Source organism: Carlito syrichta, unplaced genomic scaffold (assembly GCF_000164805.1).
Source record: "Carlito syrichta isolate Samal-C Ts95f unplaced genomic scaffold, Tarsius_syrichta-2.0.1 Scaffold155284, whole genome shotgun sequence".
Lineage (NCBI taxonomy): Eukaryota > Metazoa > Chordata > Mammalia > Primates > Tarsiidae > Carlito > Carlito syrichta.
This window is the reverse complement of record NW_007099380.1, coordinates 131,111-153,827: the sequence shown is the minus strand read 5'-3', so window position 1 is coordinate 153,827 and position 22,717 is coordinate 131,111. Positions and strand designations below refer to the sequence as shown.

The 22,717-nt window shown below is 42.7% G+C and overlaps 1 protein-coding gene across 2 annotated transcripts in view; it reads left to right on the top strand.

The window, feature by feature from the left end:
• The window catches only part of LOC103252361 (serine/threonine-protein phosphatase 2A 55 kDa regulatory subunit B beta isoform), a 281,419-nt gene that overhangs the window by 168,341 nt on the left and 90,361 nt on the right, over positions 1–22,717 (top strand). For both annotated transcript variants that reach the window (XM_008050989.1, XM_021709060.1), the window contains 3 exons: positions 8,979–9,076; positions 12,555–12,720; positions 18,672–18,784. In XM_008050989.1, the coding sequence (XP_008049180.1) occupies positions 8,979–9,076; positions 12,555–12,720; positions 18,672–18,784 (377 nt within the window). The remainder of the gene's footprint in view (positions 1–8,978; positions 9,077–12,554; positions 12,721–18,671; positions 18,785–22,717) is intronic.

Below are 22,717 nucleotides of genomic sequence, written 5' to 3'. Positions count from 1 at the left end.
AAATAAGAACTTTCCCTTGCTTCACACCCCTGAGGTAAATGTCAGTATCTACCCAGCATAAACGTTTTGATTGTTGATACTTTGTTAGGGTTATCCATTCTCTAGCTGCTGTTCCCCTTTGGTATTGGCTCTCTCTGGCTCTCATTCTGCAATCCGTTGAAGAAGATCGAGAAGCATCTGTTGTATGCAAAGACATGAGGGTTCAGGGGTGTTTCCTTGTGGAGCTTACAAACTAGAGACTGAGGCAGTCATTTTAAATAATTCCAACACCATTGCGAGAAGTACTAGCCGTGAGTAGCAAGGATTTATGAAGGAAGTGTGGGGAGCATGAAGAGCATGACAAAGGGAACTGCTGGGTGGGAGAGGAGTCATGCAAGGCTTTTTCAAGAAGTGGCATTTGACCCAACTCCAAAGATGAGGGAATGTTAGCTTTCACAAAGCAGATACCATGTCTTACTGACCTCAGAGCTTCCGGCACAGCAAAATTCCTGACCGAAGATGTGCCAGACACCATGATATGTGTGTTTGGTGGCACGCATCCTGCCCAAGGACTCCTGCTCCCCTACAGATGTGAGACCATTCTCACTCTGAACCTGTAGTCCTACTGACTTTGGGGCTGGCCGTAGTTGTCCCATGGTGTGCAGATGATAGACCTGAATGATTGGCAGAGCTTTGTATTGCCTGAGCAGTTAATTACTCCTCAGCTTTTTGAAAGACTGGGTGACAGATGGTAGACACTTTAACAGCAGATTCCAGAAGAAACCACACAGGCATGCAGGCAAGTCTTGGCTGCTGTCAATTTCCCACTGGATTTTTCTTGACTCACAGACTTACAGTATTCGATTCCTTTGCCCTTTAGGCAAGTTTTGCTTCAACTATGGGAAAATTCTCTCTTCTAGGAGTCTGTGTTGCATGAGCTTGTTTTGAGTAAACGGCACTTTCCATCAACCCACTGTCCCCGAGTGGCCTCAATCCTGGCTGGTGCTGGAGACCTGGCCAGCACGGGGAAGCTATGTGCATCTTAATGGAACTGTACAGCTCTCATCATTTGTCTGTTCCTCACCATCTGGGTGTTCACAGCTCAGCAAACGTGGGACCCTCCTGCACATTAGCAGGGAGAGCTTGGCTCCTTAGGAGGGCGTAGCCAGGTCTTTTTGAACTCATAATTTTATGATAAACACCATGACAATTTGGGTTGGCATTCTATCCCAGGAAGCTGTGCTCATATTTGAATGGTTGGGACATAATGCACCATCTCCACAGCAGAGAAAGGCAGAAACAAACACAAGCCATCTTAAAACTGGGAACCAAGCAAGCAAGAAGGAAATTGGTTGTATAGTAGAGTGAAATGAAATGTGCACATGAGAGTCTGTGCAAGGAGGTTGCAGGGCAAGAGACCATTTTTTCCAATTCAGCATGCTTTCATAATCTGGCCCGTGTGCAAAGTGCTATGAGAAAAACAAAGATGGAAAAACACGTCTATTGGCATGCCTTTGGATGAATGTAACAAAAAAAAATCTAACAGTGGTTTAAGCCAAGTGTTTGGTTAACAAGTCCAGACACAGGCTGTCCTTAAGGAAGGCTTTAGCTGCCCAGTGATGTCACCATTTTTCCATCTGTCATACTCAGTCTCTTAGCCTTCTAAAGTCCTTAGTTTTGTTACCTCATGGTCACATGATGGCTGCCACAGCTCCACATGTCATGAACATATAGAACCCATACAAAGGCAGGAGGCAAGGAAGTAGTAAGTCCAGCCAGAAGGTCTCCCCTCACTTAACTTCCTGTATTCAGGGAAGAAAAATATTTCCCAGAATCTCTTTCCTTTTTCCTCCCCCACCAGCAGACTTTCCTCTTTGCTTCATTGGCCAGATCTGGGTCACATGGTTACCCCAGCCACAAGGAAGACTAAGAAACAAGTATTGACAGTGGGACAGTGAAAGACAGGCAAAGAAAAAAGGCACTGGATAGGAGCAGCCAATCAAGAGCATCTGCTGCAACATATCACCTGTCATTAATGAGCTTGGTCTACGGGGCACACTGACATTTAAACAGTGCCCATCTTCCAACATGGTACTTGTGGTTACCTAGAGAGCAGCAGTTCTGATAAGATCTTGGGAATTAAAGTTACTGAACACTTCTACCTGCATTCATTCATGTGAGAAGAGTGCTAGCCCCAGGCTGAAGCAAAAACCAGTATGCACAGAATTAATTATATTCAAATGAAAGGAAAAGGATTCAGTATCCAAATATTAGATTCTGGTTGGGTGACAGAGGAGACAATTCTGAATCAGACAGAAAGTATGTATTATAAACAGAAGGTCAGGGATAACAAGCATGTGGCATGTGTGGTGCCTCTTTCCCTGTCTGTGCCCATGGCAGACATTACTAATTGATCACAGCACTCTCCTATCAAGACCAGATATGACCTCAGGATTCTTCTCAACAGGTAGCTTCTGCCAATAAGTTGAAATTAGTAAGCAAAATTAGATATACTTGTGGCTGCTAATCGGAATTGTATCTTTACTACTTTCATCACTAGAACCAAGCTAAATAAATATGAGATGTAATGTCAGGAAGGCAACCCTACAGATCCAAGAACTAAAACAGTGTTCCATGAAAAGACAAACGGCCTGGGTGAAGAGGCAGAAAACTTCATGCGTAAGCAAGTTTGTGATGCAGGTTGACAAAAATATATTGAGGAAGCTTCTTAATACTTAAAAAAAAAACAACCATAATTCTAAATCGTGATAATATCTGAACAGTCAAATAATTAAAAACAAAATATTTTACTCTGTATAGTAAGAAAAGGATTCTTGGCTCCAAATTGAGTTGACCCGCATCTGTAGAGACCAGCAATATTAAGCCTCTATGTTTTGCTCAACATTTTTAACCCTTAGAAGCTCTTGTATGTCAGCTCATTTTATTCTCAAAATTTGATTTCTTTTGAAGAATTGTTCACTACAAAGGGGTATTATGAAGGAGTTTTCTGGGGGTGATGGAACTGTTCTATATCATGGAGGCAGTTGTGGACACACATCTATATATACAAGGGGGACCCAAAAAACAGAATTTATTTATTAAAAATTGTGTATTTATTCTTACATGTTAAAACTTTAACCACCTTCCAAATACTCTCCATCTGATGCAACACACCTATCAAGATGCTTTTTCCACTGCTCAAAACAGTTTTTGAACTTGTTGATTTAGATGGCTTTTAGTGCTTCTGCTGTTTTTTGTTTCACCTCTTCCACATCAGCAAAATGCTTCCCTTTGAGGATTTTTTTCATCTGAGGAAACAAAAGAAAGTCGCTTGGGGCAAGATTGGGTGAATAAGGAAGGTGGGGCACAGGGGTCCTGCCGTTTGGGGCCGGGAGCAGCCACTGCACTCCAGTCTGGGTGACAGAGTGAGACTCCAACTCAAAAAAAAAAAGAAAGAATCTCTAAAAACAAATTCGCTGAAGCCAAACGCAGCCTCTCACAACAACAGCAACGCTATGTGGTACACTGATGCCCGTGGATTCCTAGAACACTTATCTACTGGAGGGAAGCCTATACTACAAGGGGCTTGCCCTCCAAAAGAGAATTCCTTTTTTTGGTGAATTCCCTTGTGTTTATCAAAACCTATAGAACTATATGCCATAAAAAGTGAATTGTACTCTGTTAATTAAAAACATTTTTTTAAGTTTAAAAAGTCATTGAGATAAATGCCAAAATCTGTCATTCAGTCTGAAAACCAATTGTCACAGTCGAAAATATATATAGAAAATGCTGAAAAATTAGAAAAAGACTAAGAAAATAAATTATCTACATCCTACACCAAAACAATACCATTTTAGACTCCCCCGACAGGCTTTTCTCTGTGTCTGTGTAGGAGTTAACCATTATTTCTGTGATTGTAAATAAAATTTCATTTTATACTTAAGCACCACCTTGTTATTTATGGAAGTTTCAACGATGTATATGTTGCTTTGCCTGTTAGAAAAGATATATTTTAGCCGGGCTCAGTGGCTCAGCCTGTAATCTCGCGCCTTTGGGAGGCTGAGGTGAGTGGATTGCCTAAGCCCGCGGGTTCAAGGCCTGCCTGGGCAGCAAGACCTCCTCTCTACAATAAATAAAAAAATCAGCTGGGCGTGGTAGTGCGCGCCTGTAATTCCGGCTACTCGGAAGGCTGAGGCGGAAGGATCGCCGGAGCCCAGCAGGTCGGGCTGCGGTGGCCGGGAGCAGCCACTGCACTCCAGTCTGGGCGACAGAGTGAGACTCCAACTCAAAAAAAAAAAAAAAAAGAAAAGATACATTTTAAAATGAAAACACTTTAACAAAATTTCATTTGACATATACTCTTTTAATGCTTGATTTTTAAAAACATTTTATGACATGTTAACAATTTTCAACAAGGTCTTTAAGGTGTAACTCCAGTAGTAGCATTTGGGTTTACCTTGTGTGGCCAAAACCAGACTTCTTTTTTCCTCCATATTTTGGTGGAAATTATGTTCCAATGCACTATTTCAGTTATTAAAACTTACCAGGAAAACCTTGTCCGAGAAAATGAATGCTGACTTTGGACTGTAAACCAGGACCCAAGGAGACCACAGTTTAAGTAAATGAGAGGAGTCATTTTAATTCCCACTAGGGAGCCTAAGAATCCCCTGTTTGTTTAATGATCCACAAAGTCATTGCCAATCTAGCTGGAAGCCTCTATGCAGAGATGACAAATGATATACATCCTACCCCCTACTGTCCCTGCCAGACCCAGTGCACATTAATCATGGCACCACAGTCTACAAGTGACTCCCCAGATCCTCAACACAAACCTTCTGGCAACCATCACCATTTCACCATTGTCATCTGCTATGAATCTTTCATCCTTGCTGATATCCCTGTCCTAGATGAAGAAGCAAAAACAACCTAGAGCCAACCCTGATCATCAGAAATAAAACCAAGTGTCGAGTGGGCAGAGCTAGTCAACTGATACAAGACGTTTTGTTATTATCTGCCAAATGTCTCTTAGATGAAAGATAAAATGTTTAATGGTTTCTGACAGCTAAATTGCATTACCCTTTCATTTCTATCCCTATGATTGATGTTGAGAGGCCAACACTGGTGACCTGGTCAGTAAGATGCTCCCTCATACTCTTGGTTTAGATCCTAAATCTAAACTGAGTCATCATTTAATCAAAACCATCATTTTGCCATGTGAACTGTACATTGCCTAAAACTCCAGGTGCCCACCTCCACTCAGTTCTCTGCAATTGCGTGGCTTCCAGTCTATCATGATACCGTGAAACACTAAGGCATGGATTAGGAGAGCCCTCTGAAGAAAGCTTCAGCCTCACACACGCATATAATTGCTAAGTCGCTATCTATTATTCAGGTAAATGGAGATCTTCTGTATGAAATTACTAGTCTGGAACTTTTGTGGAATGCCCAAGATTGATTTTTAAAAAGGAAAACTCAGTCTCAACAGTGCCTATTGAACTAGAAATGGGTTTACCAGGGCACCATCTTGTGAAGATTAAATCAGATTAAATTAGATTAGATTTGGAGCAGAACAGACTTCACACCACCCAGGGTTTCCTTTAAAAATCATTCTAACTACATTTGTCCTAACTGCTTTTGGGTTTTGTTAGGTTTGGTTTGGTTTTAGTCAGTGTGCACTTTATTCCCATCTATGTAGAATAGATGAAAATGCTCAAGTTTCTATTTTCTTGCTCAACAGCATGATTAGGCTGAGCATTTCGTGAAATGTTGGACTGTCATGTAGACTTGCAACTTACAGGGGAAGGCCATGTTGAACTTGGTGGAGTGATTTCTGTTGATTGTGAGTTCAGAGGGAGCTGTTATCTCTCAGTGTGCTAGCTTATTGTTGCTGCCACATCCTCTTTCCATATCCAAAAGTTACTTCCTCTCAAGCAGCACGCTTTCCAGTTCAAGCTGCTTTACCAATGAGCATGCTGCAAACACAGGAGTATTTGTGGCGGAAGTTTAAGTATCCTGAAATTGGAATGCAGGGTGATTCGTGAGTTTTGTATCAATTATTAAATAGTCATAGATAAAGATAGGCAGAGATGGATGAGCGGTCGAGTATTCCAGTTGTACCCACTGGCTGAGCTGTGATAAATGAGTCAGGAAACGTGAAAGTTCAAAACAGGTCTTGACTCGAGCTACCGTGGAGGGAGGTAGGCTAATGGCTTGATATGAACAAGCTCTTGTTCAGACCACCTGACTGGAAGAGCTAAAAAAAAAAAAAAGACAAGGTCTTTGCTAGAGGACTCAGGAATTTCGGACTCTTAGCATGGCAGCCACCCTTTCTCTTACAAAGTTCTTGAGGGAGACGTTGCACTAAAGAATGATCACACATGGAAAACAAAGGAAATATTTTTATTAGCTGGGACCATGCCTAATATCCCATAAAGTTCTAATAATACTGGCTTAAGTCATGTGACTTAGACTTGAGCTTGAATTTTACTTTGTTTTGACCTGTATGGATCTTAAAGTGAGAATGAAGACATTTTCACAGAATCTGGGCAGAAGAATAATGTGTATCATCCCTAGGAAAGCAAGTTTTGTTGCCATTGTGACATTTTCTTGGCAATTGAGCTCAAGACTTAAATAGGAAAAAACTACTTGCCTCTCTTCTGATATCCACCTTCACCAGGGGAAAGGCTCATTTTTACATCTCATTGGAAGGGCCCTGTAGCACACCCAGAACTCCAACACTCTGCCCAGTGGAAGGATATTCACTTCCTATAGGCAGAATGTAGCCCCAAGATACAAGCCTGGCTTTGTCAACTCCAGGCCTGACTCCCCACCACTTCCTCCTTACTTCCTCTTACTCTTTGTCTCTAGGAAGTGTTTGTAATTGAGCAGTTGAGGTCTTGATTCATTCCTTATTACCTGGCCTGAGACCAAAAGTAAAAAGAAATTGCCAGACTGACTTTAGGTTCTACCCACATCTGGAGCCCCATGATTAACCCTTTGTTAGCCACTCATTGAAAAGCTGGAAGCAGTAACTAAAAGTTGGAAGCGAATCCCAGGACTCAGTGTTTTTCATTTAGGACATTCTGAGGCAACTGCAAATGTCAGAAACCTGCCTTCTCTCCTCCATACATGAGAGAATAATTTGCTAAGATGCTCAAACCATAACGAAGGAGAGTGGTCAGATAACTCATGGGTGACTGGCTCCCTCACTGGAAGGTGGCTGGACTTTCTCACTCCTCAACACATGGGCACTCCTTATGTGATGGGCCTTCTGAACTTAGATCCGGAACTTAGCAGTTGCAAGGCCTATTTTGTGTTTCCGCAAAATAGCATACTTTGGAGGGTGTGCCTGAGAGAATGAACTAGATTTCCTGTTTAGATCATCAACAAGATTGGGATAGTCTTTCCCAAATGAAGACACTATAGACCAGAAGTCATAAACTGGAAGTTCACAGGCCATCTTTAGCCTGCAGATAAAATTATTTTTAAAAATTCTCATGGCATTGAAAAAGTAATTAGTTGCCAATATGTAAAATTTAAGGGATTCTTGCATAAAAGTCTGGTTTCCTGCTTCTTCTATTGAAAGAAATCAGAATATCAACACCAGTCAATACCTGCAGCATTTTATGGCCCCAATTGGCTTAAGCTGAAGAGCCACTTGTCCCTTAAAAGGGGACGTGAATTTACCTGGTTTCTTCGTCCATGTTACTCATGGTCCTATAGGACTTTGAATTTGCTATCTGTGTCAGTCAAAAAGGTGCCAAAACAAGACATCAGGAACTATCTTTTTAAATGTGACTAAGGCTTGTGTGCCTTATTCTTTTTACTTCTGCACAACGAGTGACCATTAGGAGTGTTTTCATGTGAGAAAAAGGACAGCTCTGTGTGGAGAATGGTACACTTTTTCCCTGAATAAATCAGGCATACACATACTATCCTGAAATAATGACCTGAAAGTTAGATTTGAGATCTGAATTCCTCTAGGGCCACTGCCTTAGATCACCACCTCCTCACTTTCCTTACGTAGACATAAGCTCCAGAATGTGTCTCCATCAAAGGCCATAGTCAGAATCCCCCTGCTTCTTTTTTTTTTTTTTTTTTTCCCCTTAAACGCATTTGCACTCTTGGTAGCAATTGTTGGAGCCCTGCAGGGGAGTAATTGCAGGGGAATTAACCTCTGACATTTTTCTAAAAATAGCCCTAATAAATCCAATCATAGGTAATTTACCGGTCCATGTTCCTCAGGGGTAACCAGCATCCGAGAAAGACTTGGCAGGCTGGCATTCCTTTGGCAATTATCTGTGTTCTGAGTGCTGGTGCCTGTGCGTTTTCTCTGATTAGCCACACCGAACAGGGATCGCCCTCAGCCCTGTGCCCATGACCCTGTGTCCTCAGCATCCTTCTCCTGGGCCACAATAAGCCATGCTCTTCCAGAAAGATGTGCTGGGCTCACAGGAAAAGGAGCAACGTGGGCCAAGCTGGAGCATTTGTGGGGTCCTTCCTTGGCTTTCTGGCTGGCAGGGCTTTCCCCGTGATTTCTTCATGCTCTGCTCCTCCATCTTCAGGCTGCTTACCCGGCTTCACTGCAGTGCTCAGCCCTAGTTGGAAGAGGCACAACTAACCTGTCTGGGGAGCTTCTGAGGGTACAGGCTGCAAGTGGGAGAAGGGTCTGTGGTTGGTAGAAATTATTGACGAAACTGCTGTTTCCCTGAGCCGTGAAGAAACTCGTTTTCTTTTACTCAAAACAAAAGGGCCTGGATGTGCCTTTCCCTTTTGTCCCCTCAGATGTTCAGGAGGACACAGTACAGTGCGGCCTCTAGGAAATGCACATTCCCAGGTGCCACTTCTAGCACATGCAAGCCCAGGACATAACCTCCCTGTAAATTCCACTGCATAGACAAAGCCCTAAGCCCTTAAATGCACAGAAAAGTGTGTCTATTATCTCTCCGTTCAGAGTGAGTGTGCAGTTACTTAAATTGCCTTTGTCTTCTTCTTTGCAGCTGACATTATCTCTACGGTAGAATTCAACCACACGGGAGAATTACTAGCGACAGGGGACAAGGGGGGTCGGGTTGTAATATTTCAACGAGAGCAGGAGGTAAGTGGCAGTGAATACAAAATGCCCCTTTTCTTCTCTTTTTAAAGGAGGCCTCCTACTGTTCCTTAATCCTCACGTGCCGCCCTTGACCTTGCTGCTTTGCTCCAAACTAAAAACTGCCAAAAAGTCATTAACATCCACGGTTCCACATTCAGACTCATAAAAGCACCTTAAAAGGGAGCCTTTCCTGGGCATGGCCTTATCTCTCCAAGCTTGGATGTGGCACATTCAAACCGACCTCACTTCTCATCTGACCTGTAGAATTCCGTGGGTGTCTACTGAGCTCAACCTCTCCATTTTGAGTGGGATTTGTCCTGGAGCTATTGAAATTCAGTGGCCCCTGATTTCAGGAGCTGCCGGAATATGCAGGAGAAAAAAATTAACTTGCTTGCCAATAGATGTGAAGAGGACAACTTGACTAGTAGAGAAGAAAACGATATTTTACCTTACCAAAGGGATTGAAATCCCACAAACTAATGTCTGAGCACAACCTGTCACACACACACACACACACACACACACACACACACACACGACTGTAGGTGACATGAAGATCTCAAGGGCTGAGCACCGTATGCAAGACTATTTCTGAGCAGAAGCTCTAACTTCCAGGGAATCTCAAGAAGCCTGTTTCTTCCCGAGGCTTGAGTTCCACTAGGAATTGTTTCTCTTTTTCATATAAATTGAGTTTTTGGTGTCTGCCTCTGTTCTGTCAGAATGAAATTCTGGCCCCATTTTATTTCCTTGGTCTCCCTTGGCATGGCCGTGGAGCTACCAGCAGGACAGCCTGTGTTCTAGTAACTCCCCCATCTGCCACAGCCTGCCTCCAAGATCCACCCAGCAGCCAGCACCCAGAGGCGTGAGGGAAGCCAGTGTCAGAGGAGGGTTTCACAAGAGACTTCCCTAGCAATTTAGAGCCTGCTCTGTGCCTCAAAGCCATTTTTGTTACACGTCCCCTCCAAAAAGGAAAGCCTCATTTAGAGGTGATATATTTGGTAATTGCACATTATTTGCAATTAATTTCTATAAGGGCATCATCATCCCTCGGGGTTCTGTATAAATTCAAGCGTTCAGCATTAAATCAGGCACTGAGCCTGTTCCCTTGGCCCTGGAAACACACAAATGTGGTTGGCAAGTCGATGCTCAGAGCTCTTCGTGACCTGGAATTTTTCCTGCTTTTCCAAAGCCGCCTAGTGCTAATTGGTCTGGCACATACTACACACACTTGACAGTCTGATTTGGATGGTAGCAAATCAACGCTCTTATCCATTTATCGTTAAGGTGGACCGGCTCTCTCTGTAAATAAGAAGGATAGTCACAAGTATGTCAGTATTGAAGTCTTTTGAATACGGATTTGTCAGGCCTTCTTTTCTGTTTTTTTGTTTGTTTGGTTGTTTTCTTTTCTGTTTTTTGTTGGTGGTGTTTTTTGTTTTGTTTTGTTTTAACCCAATTAGGCTCCCAGCGATGATAAGTAGGAAGAGGAGGTCTTTCAGCATGTTACTCCAGTCCCATGTAGCCAGAAATATTGTGTTCCACACTGTCCCTTGGCTATTTATAGGTTTCACCTATTTTCATTTACTGAAATACTTGGAGAGCCTGATTCATTAGTAGAATTACAACGACACATTTTCCAAAGCAGGGTGGTTTTGTTCAATAAGGAGAAGTGCCAGGCCGGGTGCAGTGGCTCACGCCTGTAATCCCAGCACTTTGGGAGGCCAAGGTGAGAGGATTGCCTGAGTCCACAGGTTCAAGAACAGCCTGGGCAACTTGGCGAGACCTCATCTGTACAATAAATTTTTTTCAGAAATTAGCTAGGTGCAGTGGCGTGCACCTGTGGTCGCAGCTTCTTGGGAGACTGAGACAAAAGGATCTCCTGAGCCCAGCAGGTCAAGGCTGTGGTGGCTGTGAGTGTCAGCCTGGGTGACGGACAGAGTGAGACTCCAAACTCAAAAAAAATAGAAGTGTCTCTGAGGATAAAGAACATAACAGTTAAGTGTTGAGCTTTGTGGCGAGTCTTGGGATTAAAGTGAACACCAAACCCAAGACCCCAGAGACAATGCCCTGTGCTGTCCTCAGGGCGCTGCCTCTGAGTTCTGCGGGCAGCTTGTGAGGAAGTTCTGAGGAGCACACCCCGGGGTCCACACAGACGCAGCCCACGCCCGGGGTCATCACAGTTGCCCTTCGGTCAGTGGAGGTTTGGGTTTGAATGTTCTATGTCCACCCAGGAATATACATTTTTAAGTTGAGTCTTTTATTAAGAATCAAATTTAGCCAGGCATGGTGACTCAAGCCTGTAATCCCAGCACTTTGGGAGGCAGAGGTGAGAGGATCGCCTAAGCTCAGGGTTCAAGACCAGCCTGGGGAACTTGGTGAGACCTCGTCTCCACAGTGGATCAAAAAAATTACTGGACATAGTGGCACACACCTGTAGTTCCAGTTACTTGGAAGGCTGAGGCAGAAGGATTGCCTGAGCCCAGCAGATCCAGACTACAGTGCCCATGAGCGTGCCACTGCACTCCAGCCTGGGCAACAGAGTGAGACTCTTGACTCAAAAAAAAAAAAAAAAAAAAAATTTAATGAGACTTGAATTTTGATTTTTGAGCACAGTTTTCCAAAGCCTGAATCTTGAAGCTCTTGATAATAAGACCCAAAATTCCTACAATAAAACCTGCCTTCACCTTTACCCTTCTCTTTCTCCTTCACACCCTCTTTTTCCTCCTCTCATCCTTTCTTCTTTATCTTACCCTTTTCTGCAGACCCCTGCCTTTCTATTTCATTCTCTCCTCTCATCATTTATTTAGTTCCTGCTGTTTGCTTTTGGCATAATTGTTGCTAAGGGAGAGCCAGAAGTAAAGTTTCTCCATCGGCTTCACGATGCAGGTAGCCTCTCTGAGCTCCTGCCTGCCTTGTCACTCAAGTGGGGGAAAAGGGGTGGGAATGGTGTCTGATGTCCAGATCTGCTCCTTATGAGCTGAGACCTTGGAGATGTCGTTTAATATCTCTGGCCCTGCCTACCTCTCAGAGATTCTGCGAGGATCTGGTGAGATCTTAAAAGGCCAGTGAAATTTGCAGATGCTACAGCTTGGTACTCTTTGTAAGAGATTGATGTAAGTATCTCTGAGTACCACTGTGGGATGGCTCCTTCAGAAGGGTGTCTGCAACTCTGTGAGCATGCAAAAAGGAAGATAACTTCTGTCTATAGTGATTGTAGAATCTCGTCTTATTTTAACTTCTCTTTCAATGTATTTGTGTAGAAGTCACGTTTAACTTATAATCCACGTATGTGTACATATTAGAGGTGCTGATATCAACCACAGAGGGGCAGAATGAAAAGCCTTGAAGGCCATGGCTGCCCTCTCTGTCCTGCCCTCATCTCACCCCTTATGACTCTGCTCAAAAAAAGGGAGTGGGGGAAGTTGGTGAGTTTGCAGTTGGCTTCTGTGATTTAATCTTTTGTGTATTTTTTTCCTCCCTCCAGAGTAAAAATCAGGTTCATCGTAGGGGTGAATACAATGTTTACAGCACATTCCAGAGCCATGAACCCGAGTTCGATTACCTGAAGAGTTTAGAAATAGAAGAAAAAATCAACAAAATAAGATGGCTCCCTCAGCAGAATGCAGCTTACTTTCTTCTGTCTACTAATGGTATGTGGAAGGGACGTTTTCTGTTCAGTTTTTTCAGAGACATAGTCGACCAAACTATATATTTCAATCTCTCTTAGCCTAGGTTTTCCTTTGTAGCTCGTGGGCTGTTGAAAAACTTAAACAGCACTTGCAAAATGTTAGCGTAGTACCTGGTACACACATTGAATAGGTCCTCAGTAAATAGTAACTGTTCTTTTAAAAACTATCAGATTTGTGACTCAATTATGTGAGGCCCGTTATCTGTACTTTTCAACTAATGTAGATTATTTGCAGGTGTTGTTAGAATGTGGCTTCCTGTCTTAAGATTCACTGGATGTTATTTTGGGAATACGTTTCAGGAAGCTCAACGTGCTGCCTCTGTGAGGCTGGCATATTGAATAGATTTTATTAACCCCTGAATATATTTTGGGTCTGTAAAGCGGAGACTGTGTGCCTCCCAGACAAAATGAAGTTCTAAGATGGGAACACAAGTCAAGAAGAGATAGGGACCTTATTTAAAAAAAAAAAAAAAGCTGATCAAGCGTGGTTTCTTTCTCTGTCTCTCTCTATACTCATATCATTGGATGAAAGAGTAGATATAAGTAGAGCAGAGAGAGAGGATGTTGGGGATTGATTAGAGAAACAAATTACGAATTCACCGGATGAGTCATCATACAGTGGAATTACCTACTCCAGGTTCCTAAATCCTTGTTAAAAGAAGCCATCTATGCTCAAAACAATTTGGAATAAAGTCCTAAATTAAAGGGTGCTAATTGAACAGCATAACAATTAAAAGGATTAGTACATAAAAAATAAACAATCTCTCCCTGAACTGGTACATGAACTGGGGAGATTCGTTTCATCCAGTATGTGAGTCTATGAGGAGTACACATTTAAAGATAAATCAAGAAGCAAAGGATTTGCTTTTTACCTATACTCAGTATTTAAAAAGAAAGGGAAATGCTCACATCAAGTGGAAAAAAACACAATGTACATCATGTGATCAAACTACATGAATATTTTTAAAGACTGGAAGGAAACACACCACAAGATTCATAGTGATTGGTTTTTGATTGTGCATCATGGGTGATTTGTAAATTTGTTCCTTTTATCATTTTAATTTTCCAAGTGTTTACACTGAGTCTGATATTAATCTTATGGGGGAAGAGGGGGACGTTTTTTAATCCCTCAAATGTGAAACTAGGGTACAGTTCTAAAAACAAAGAACTGAGTAGCACATATTCCCACTCATAAGCAGGCCTTGAATGATTATCGTAATACTATAAGAAAAGGATTGGCAGTAGTGAGAAATTGCTGGGAGGGGGCAATATTGGCAGTAGTGGGAAACTGTCGGCAGCGGTGGGGGGGCATTGGCAGTTGAGGGAAACTGCCAGGGGAGTAGGGGCACACCTCATCAACAAAGGTACCTTGCATAATGAACATTTGTATACCTAACCCTGAATTGTACCCCACATTTTTAAAATAAAAAATAAATTTATAAGATTCAGGTTGACATATAAAAAAAAAAAAATCCTGGAGCAGCCAGCTCAAGGTTACCCAAGCACATCTCATCATGACAAGATCTCCACTCATCTCTTCTCTAGAGTCCAAGTCATTTGATTCCTTCTCATAACTATATTTATTGCTCTGCTCGGGTTTTGCAATCCTGATTTCTTGGAAGCCAAAACACATACATTTGGTTCAATTTCTTTCCTTTTAATTTTGCTTTTAAGTCTCACTGAAAGGCTCTGCAGATTCAACACTACTCAGAATAAAAGAGACTTTTGATGATTTTTACTTAATTACTTCAGGCAGAAGAAAAGTGTCTGATTATCTTCTATAGCTAGCTTACTTTATCTTATGAAATGTAGCCTATTGATTATTGCACTAAAATTCAAGCACTTATTAACTACTACTTTGTTGGGGGATGGGAAAGAAAACAGTGAAATACCATGAAGATTAATTATATAGCATAATGTTCTGTTAATTGAGTTTTTAAATAGTTTTTTGATTAACAAGGATATTATCTTCCCATTTGGGATGCTATTTCATATGCTGACAGCATCTCAAAATGATTCTTATCAGAAAAACTCCCATGTTCTTATGAGATTTTCTTTTTTATACTAATATTGAGGTTGAAAATCCCCCTTAGGCCAAATAGGTTAACATGCAAAAATTAATGGAAGACAATTGGAATTACTGTACAAAAGAGAAAATGAAGATAGATGATAAGATTGTGTTTAAAAGCTGCCACAAGTGATGATAAACTACTCAGAGAAGCAGCCAGAAGAAAGAAAAAGTCATTACTCATATTAACAACCGCATGTTCCTTAGACTCTTTTTATCCACAAAGCTTCAAGCAAGATACTGAGTCAAGAAAAATTGTGTGATAATAAAGTCAAGAATGACTCCAGGCAAGCCAACCATGGGGAGTTGGATTGAATTTACCATCAATTATCTTTTTTAAAATTGTGGTTATCCCATTATAGTTGGGAACAAGGTTTATTTTCTACTTAAATATATCTTCAACCATACAATTGTTAATGAAAAATAAAACCAACATTCAATTGTGAATCTAGACTTCCAAATCATTTGCCATATGAAACCATATTGCTTTACTTAGTTTTCTACTTCTGCCAAAACCTATGATGAGAAGGAAAGGTATGCTGAACTTATTTCTCTTGCTATGAAAGCAGTATATACTTGTTGCCAAAAAAATGTTTTAAATACAGAAAAGCAAAATGAGTAATAAAATGTTCTCAACCAGAAAAAAAATACTGTTCATGTCTTTTAAAGAAAAAGGCAGAGAGCATGGATAAATCTGTTTGTTTCTTAACAGAATTGTGATATATTCTACTAAGCTATTCTGTAACCAGATCTTTATTTAATAGCATCATGTGTAATAACAGGAATATCTTCCTACTTTTCTTCTAAAATACCATAATATTTCCAATGACTGCATAATATTCCCTTGTATGACTCTTCTAGAACTTACTAATGAGTCTCCTACTATTAGACCTTTAGTTGTTAGCAAATTATCACTATTTTAAATTGTATATACTCTCTTATCGCATATATAATACATAGTATCCCTATAAGCATATTTACAGAGATAGGTATCAGTATACATATATGATTAAACAAAATCCATATTATAAACTATATATAGCATGTTATGTTTTCTAAAGACAGTTAAATAATTGTATACATAAATATAGTGAAAGAATATACACAAAATGTTCGTAATAGTTATCTCTGTCTAGTGGAATTAAGGGAGGGTTTTTTTAACCTTTATAATTATTTTTAAATTATGATATGTATCACTTGTATAATAAAAAGAGAAAATACAAAACTGTATATGCAATATTATTACAGGTTTGTATCTGCCAAAAAAATGCATAGAGAAAATACTACAAAGATTTATGCAAAATTTTGATAATTATTATCCCTGACTGGATAGATGATATGTCATCTTTATTCTTTATGTTAGACCCATGATTTATCTGTTTCTCTGTATAATAATTTATCATTCATGGTAAAAAAAAAAAAAAAAAAGACAAAAAATTACCTTGCAACAGGATGGATATATTCCAAAGTCAACTATCAGAAAATATTTGGTGTCAAAGTTCCCTGACTCTGGTGTTCTGAGTCACAGCTGATGAGGAGCTAATCACGTGACTATACAAATGTGGCCCATGTTCATTTCTCACCCTAAAAAGCAGTTCATTATGGAGCAGACTCTCCTTTTGCCCCAGCCAGGTTGAGTGCTCGGTTCAGAGTGCACAAATCATACACGTGGCAGCCTTGCTGGGCGTGTCCGCAGACATGACCAGCCCAAGTGATGCCCATACAAGAAAACAGGCGACCTATCTGCCGCTGAAAGCCCATTTCACAACGGTGCGTTAAAACCTCTGAGAACAAGGCATTTGTTTCTGACAGCTTCAAGGGAGCAGGGCTGTGATCCACATCTCCTGTTTGCAAAAGCTCTCCTCTCAAAGGCGTGAGAGTTGTGAGTGGTGGGTAGTGAGGAGCCAGGGGTGGAGGCAAGAGAGAGGAAGCCCTGGGAGACAGCTCTGCCCTGATGGTTTTACAGGGAGGAACAGAAGGAGGATACGTGCTGACCTGATCATGCGATGAAGCTAAAGCTGTCTGAGCAACATTTTAGTATTGCAGAATAGTTGCCCAATTGCTAATTCTAGTAGAAGTTGCCATTTGTGGTCCATTATTAGAAGCCTAAAACTGTGTTAAACACTCTGCATGCCGTGATGTATCTAATCCTCCTAAGAGACCCATGAGGAAGACACTATGCTCCTCAACTTACAAATAAAGAAACTGAGGCACAGAGAAACTAAATATCTCTATTTGTGAGGTTGAACTATGTGAGATAAATTTATGCTAAAAAACGTATTTATTGTTTAACTGAAATTCAGACGGAGCTAGATGTTCTGCATTTTTTTCTGCAGACATGATTTGTTTGGCTCAAACTTGTTTCCTTTAAAAAGTGGAATCAAACACCTGCAGGTGGGCGTGCCATCTCCAGCTCCCCAGCATCCCTGGCTCCTTTCACTCATTCCCAAGCCTGCCTGGCCCCTGAGGCGTGGGAGTTCTCATCTCTGTTTTAATGCTTGGAGAGTGACAGGTGTCACAAAATGGTACAAAGTGCTGAGGCAATGCAAAGGTGGTTTCTAGCTGGAGACTCCATGGAAACAGCCAGAAGAAAGGAGCCCTGTGATTTAGCTCCTTACCATTTTATTTCCCTGAGTATAGAAACATGCGTGTGTGGCAGGGCTCATGCCTGTAATCCCAGCACTTTGGGAGACTGAGGTGGGGAGATCGCTTGAGCCCAGGAATTGGAGACCAGCCTAGGCAACATAGTGAGACCAGCAATTCGCTGGGCATGGTGATGCACACCTCTAGTCCCAGCTACTCCAGAGGTTGATCCCAGAAAGTTGGGGCTGTGGTGAGCCACGATCGTGCACTCCAGCCCGGGTGACAGAGCAAGACCTCGACTCAAAAAGAAAGAAAGAAAAGAAGTACGCTGTGCAGATGACATTCGTTCATTCATCCAACACATCTGCTGAGCGTCTACTGGGTTCCAGGCACTGTTCTTGGTGCCGAAGGAATAGATTGATGAGCAAGATAGACAAAACCCCTGCCTTCAACAATTTTGCATTCAAGTGAGACAGATGGTCAGTTAATAAGTAGCCAACCAATTGTCCATGAAGTAGACTATGAAGACAAGCCAAGCAGCAGGAGAAGGGGTAGAGAATGAGGGGTGAGGACGGCCTTTGCATGGAGGTCTCAGTTAGCCTCTCTGAGGTTGAGACCTGACCAGCAGGAGCAAAGTGAAGAAGCCAGTAGTGAAAAAGAGAGTGAAGAGCGTTCCTGCAGCAAGCCCAGCAAGTGCAAAGGCCCTGAGGTCGGAATAGACGCCATGTGCACAGGAAACAGTGAGGAGGCAGGAGCAGCAGGAGCATAGGAGACAGAAGGCCAGGGAGGTCAGAAAGGTCAAGAGGGTAGTGAGTACCAGCCAGAAAGGGCCTTTGCATGCACGGCCAGGGAAGTGTGTGCTAAAATACGACTGACTTCTTGGAGCTCTCATGGCTGTTCAATTCATTTCTTCATGTAAAGTGATCACAAGGCGACATAGAAAGCTCTGTGTACAAGGATACTCTTATTATTCATTGTTCAGTAAATTGTTTTTATTGAATGAGCTAAATTAATATATATGCTATAGACTTAAGTGTCCATTGGCAGGGAAAACCATTTTTCTTGGCTCACTATATGATTTTGTTTGGATGTATAAGCTCTGTCTTAAACCACACAGGGATTTACGCAGGGTGGCGCTTTAGCAAGCCAGCCTCTGTAGTGACTTCTCACCTCATGACTTCCACCTCTCCCCTCATTCTCCTGCTACCACCCCCTCCACCGTGTCTTCCTGCAATCTGACCCTCTCTGGTTGCCCTCTGCAGATAAAACTGTGAAGCTGTGGAAGGTCAGCGAGCGCGACAAGAGGCCCGAAGGCTACAATCTGAAGGATGAGGAGGGCCGGCTCAGGGACCCTGCCACCATCACAACCCTTCGGGTGAGCACCGAGGCTTCCCTGGCCACCACCAGGGCCAGGGAGGTCCTCTGAGACCAGCTACATGCCGGCTGCTGCTGCAGGTTGCAACCCCAGGGTGCGAGGGAGGAAGCCTAGGCAGAGCCTCTACCTGTCCATCTCTGATGGCAGACAGAGGAGCGGGAGCGATGCCAAGCCCTGATGGCAGGGCCGGGCTTGTCCTTCTGTCCCTGAGGACTTGCCCACATGGCCTCTGCCGGATGTCACTAGAGTCTTAGCCTAGCATGTCTTGAGCACTTTGTGTCCTCAGTGTGCAGAGATGAGAATGGTCAGATGGGAGGCTGAAGTCTTGTGATTCAGAATACAAACTTCAAAGCCTCCGTGGCCTGGATTCAAGTTCTGCCACTTACCAGAGGGTCACATAGTCACTTAACCTTTTGGAGCATGCAAGTTAGCTGTCCTTTCTCCGTCTGCAAATTAGTGACCACAATACCTGCTGCTTCATGAGGATAGAAGGTGAGAAGGATGGAAAGCCCTTTCTCTCAAACTGGTCCTCAGTACCTGGGCTCTGCTCTCTGTCTGCAAAGCTTCCCTCCTGCCCTTCAGAAAGGCGTGGTCAGATTAGGAGAGAGGACTTGTAAGACCAATGTACAATGACTGGATCTAGGACACTACATAGAGAGAGACAAACGCATTGAGAGAGTGTCAGAGGGTTGTGGTTTGGTCAAAGAAGGAAGAAATTAGTTTGGTCCTGGGAGACCAGGGAAGGCCTCACGGGGAAATTGTGTTGAAATGGGTTTCTAAAAGTGGACTTTTAAGGGCGGGCTCTCTAGACACAGGGTGAATTGGCTTAGTACTGGATGACGGTTTCATTTTGAACATGTCCAATGTGAGCAATAAAGCAGGCACATGTTGGGACCAGCCCTAGCCCAAGGGGCTTTCACAGCTGCATAAAAGATGTGATTTCAGACACCAGCTGCTCTAGTGCACACCAAAAACTGAGAAGGTAGACTATGAAGTGTATCTGGGGAAAAGTGGTTCCCACCCCGGGCTGCAAGGCAGCAAGTGGGAACTAGACGGTCACTGTATGCCGATTAGCTCTCTTCTTTGTTTGTTCATTAATTCATTGGTGTATTTGCTCATCTGTACATCCAGCAGATGCTTATTGAACACAATTTCTTTGCCGGCCTCCATGCCAGGCTGTTGGGTGTGCGTTCCATACTGACCGGCACGTGTGTTCAGATGCCAGCAAGCACTGGCTGTTCTCTTTCTTCTCGTCAGCCGGTGCCTTCCACCCTGGACAACAGCATGGGAGAAGAGTCCTAGACCCAGCCTGGATGCTTGAAAGGCACAGAGGCTATGGGACTGGAGAGTCGAGCCTGAGTTGTGTGTAGACAGTCCAGCTTGAGCTAGGGTTCTGCCTCCATTACTTTCTGTCTGGTGGCCTTGGCTTTGACAGTCAGCATCATTCACTGACAGGGACACATTCTGAGAAATGTGCCTTGAGGTGACTCTGCCCATGCACACAACCTAGAGTATGTTACACAAACCTAGTTGGCACAGCCTACCGCACACCTGGGCTGTATTGTGCCCTATTGCTTGTAGACTACACACCTGCACAGCTTGTGACTATATTGAATACTGTAGGCAGCTATAACAAAATAGTAAGTATTTATGTGTCCAAACATAGAAAGGGCACTATAAAAATACAGTATTGTGAGCTTGTGGGACCACTGTGGCATATGTGGTCTGTGGTTGATTGAAATGTCACTGTGAAAAAAAGAAAAAAGAAATGTCACTGTGTGTCACATAACTGTGTTTGAGTATCTTGCGCCTCCAGCATCTCCCTGTGTGACAGGGATGCCGATAGGTGCTACTTATGGGATTGTTGTGAAGATTCAGTAATATGTCATGTGTAGGAAAGAACCTAGCTGCTGTGGTACTGGTTCACAGAAAGCACTCCATGTTAGTCCCTGCTGTTGTTTTAGTATTCATGTCATCATCATCATGGCCATTATTGTCCCTGACTGATAGTGGGCATATATATGAGAAAATTCATATTATTTTTCTTTTTATGTTTTTTGTACTGTTATATTCGTTCTACAAGCAACTCACCAATACCTGCTAAGTGGCAGACACTGTGCTGGTGATGCCACAGGACTAAGACACATCTTTTGCTCTCAGGACACTGCAGTCCTGCGGGAAACAAATGGCTTAGGTACCGCTGAGAGGTGTATGCTGTGAACTCCTGCCCAGGCCTCACCTTGCCCTTGCTTGCTGTATGGACGGAAGCCATCTCTGAGGCCATCTGTAGACCCTACTATAGAACCTCCTGTCCGTGGCATCCTGTGGGTGTCAGGTATCTGGACACTCCTATCCCTATGGTGAGGAGGACAGAAGGCCTATTGAAGTCTCTCAAGAGCAGAGCTGCTCCCTGTGGCACCGCAGTGACGCTGATGACATAGGTTTCAGAGTAAATGCAAAGGGAGGTCCTGAAGACAGCTAGGAGTTGGAAAATCCCATTTCTGGTTCTTATTTTCTTTTTAACCAGCTGTGACCCTGGCTGATGAGTCACATTTCTTCCCTCCCAGGCTAGTTTCTACACTGTCAAGCAGAGGACTGGAAAATGCCCATTCCCAGACCCATCTCCAATGATGCAGTCCAAAGGAACCTGCATTTCCAACCCTTGCCCCTGCTAGCTGAGTCGAGGAGTCTGTGGTCACTGGACTCCATCATCCTGATCACCCCTTGGAGCTGCTGTTTTCATGCGCCTCTGTTATTTTTCAATTATTATTAGAGTGATTTTACCAACTGAGGAGACATATTTGCTATATAACTACAAAAACCTTCCTGTGTCTTGAATCACACCTCCTCTTCCTTCCTAGGTTTTAAATATTCTGCACTTCTGTATAACATCCACATCCTTGCATTCTTGCAATGCAGACCTAAAAAGGCCGGCATCCTTTCCTTTTTGATCCCAGGGGTAAGAAGAAAAAAGTCAGGCAGCCCTGAAGACTGTAGATTCCAAACAATGACTCCAAAAGAGGATAAGCTGACGCAATGTGAATCAGACTGCAATTTACTAACATGCTCTGCTCTTGAAATTTGCATTGCCAGCAATGGTGTCTTTCTTCCTTCTCTCTGTGCAGTGATTACCTCTTGCTCACTTTCACAGTTTCCGGTTCCACGTGAGTCTTGAGAGGGAGAACGTTTAATAATGCCCGACAGCTAATTAATCCTCACTGAATAATAGACCTATTTGTTCCAGTGCTGAGAGGCTCAGCTTTTCAAAGCAAAACTGTGACTACACTCTTGCATAGAAGATAGCCTTTCAAATCGAATCACCTGTTAGCCAAAGAGCCTACAGAAGCGCTTCTATGAAAACTAGCTCACTATCATAGCATTCAAAGCAATAACCATGACGATAATTTAATAATATCACCTTACATTTGTAAAGTACCACTTACATCGCAAAGTGTTTTCTCACTGAGTCCCTTGACCCATTTTTAGAACAGCCGGTACAGAGGGCAGGTTAGAAAATTTGGCAGTTGAAAATGCAGGTGTCTAGTATTATCAATCATTTCCCATGTCCCATGCACCATGCTGCATGCTCTGCCAACAGTAGCTACCTCAAAAGATGTAACTCCCTGTTAAAATACCCTTTTAACAGATGAGGCCCAAGAGTATGCAAGATTGATAACCAAACCTTGATCTACTTTGCTCTGGGACCTGCACCCTTAGGCCTGATGCAGCCTCAAAGAGTAAAAGCAACTTGCCCAGTGGTCCTTAAACGGGTTATTCCAGAGCTGGGCCTAAAAATCAAGACCTATGGCTTTTAAAGTTAGACACATACATTTGAGCATTTGAAAAGTTTGTCATAATTAATGCCATTATTATTCCAGGCCAGGGAATCAATCTCTCTCTCTCTCTCTCTCTCTCTCTCTCTCTCTCTCTCTC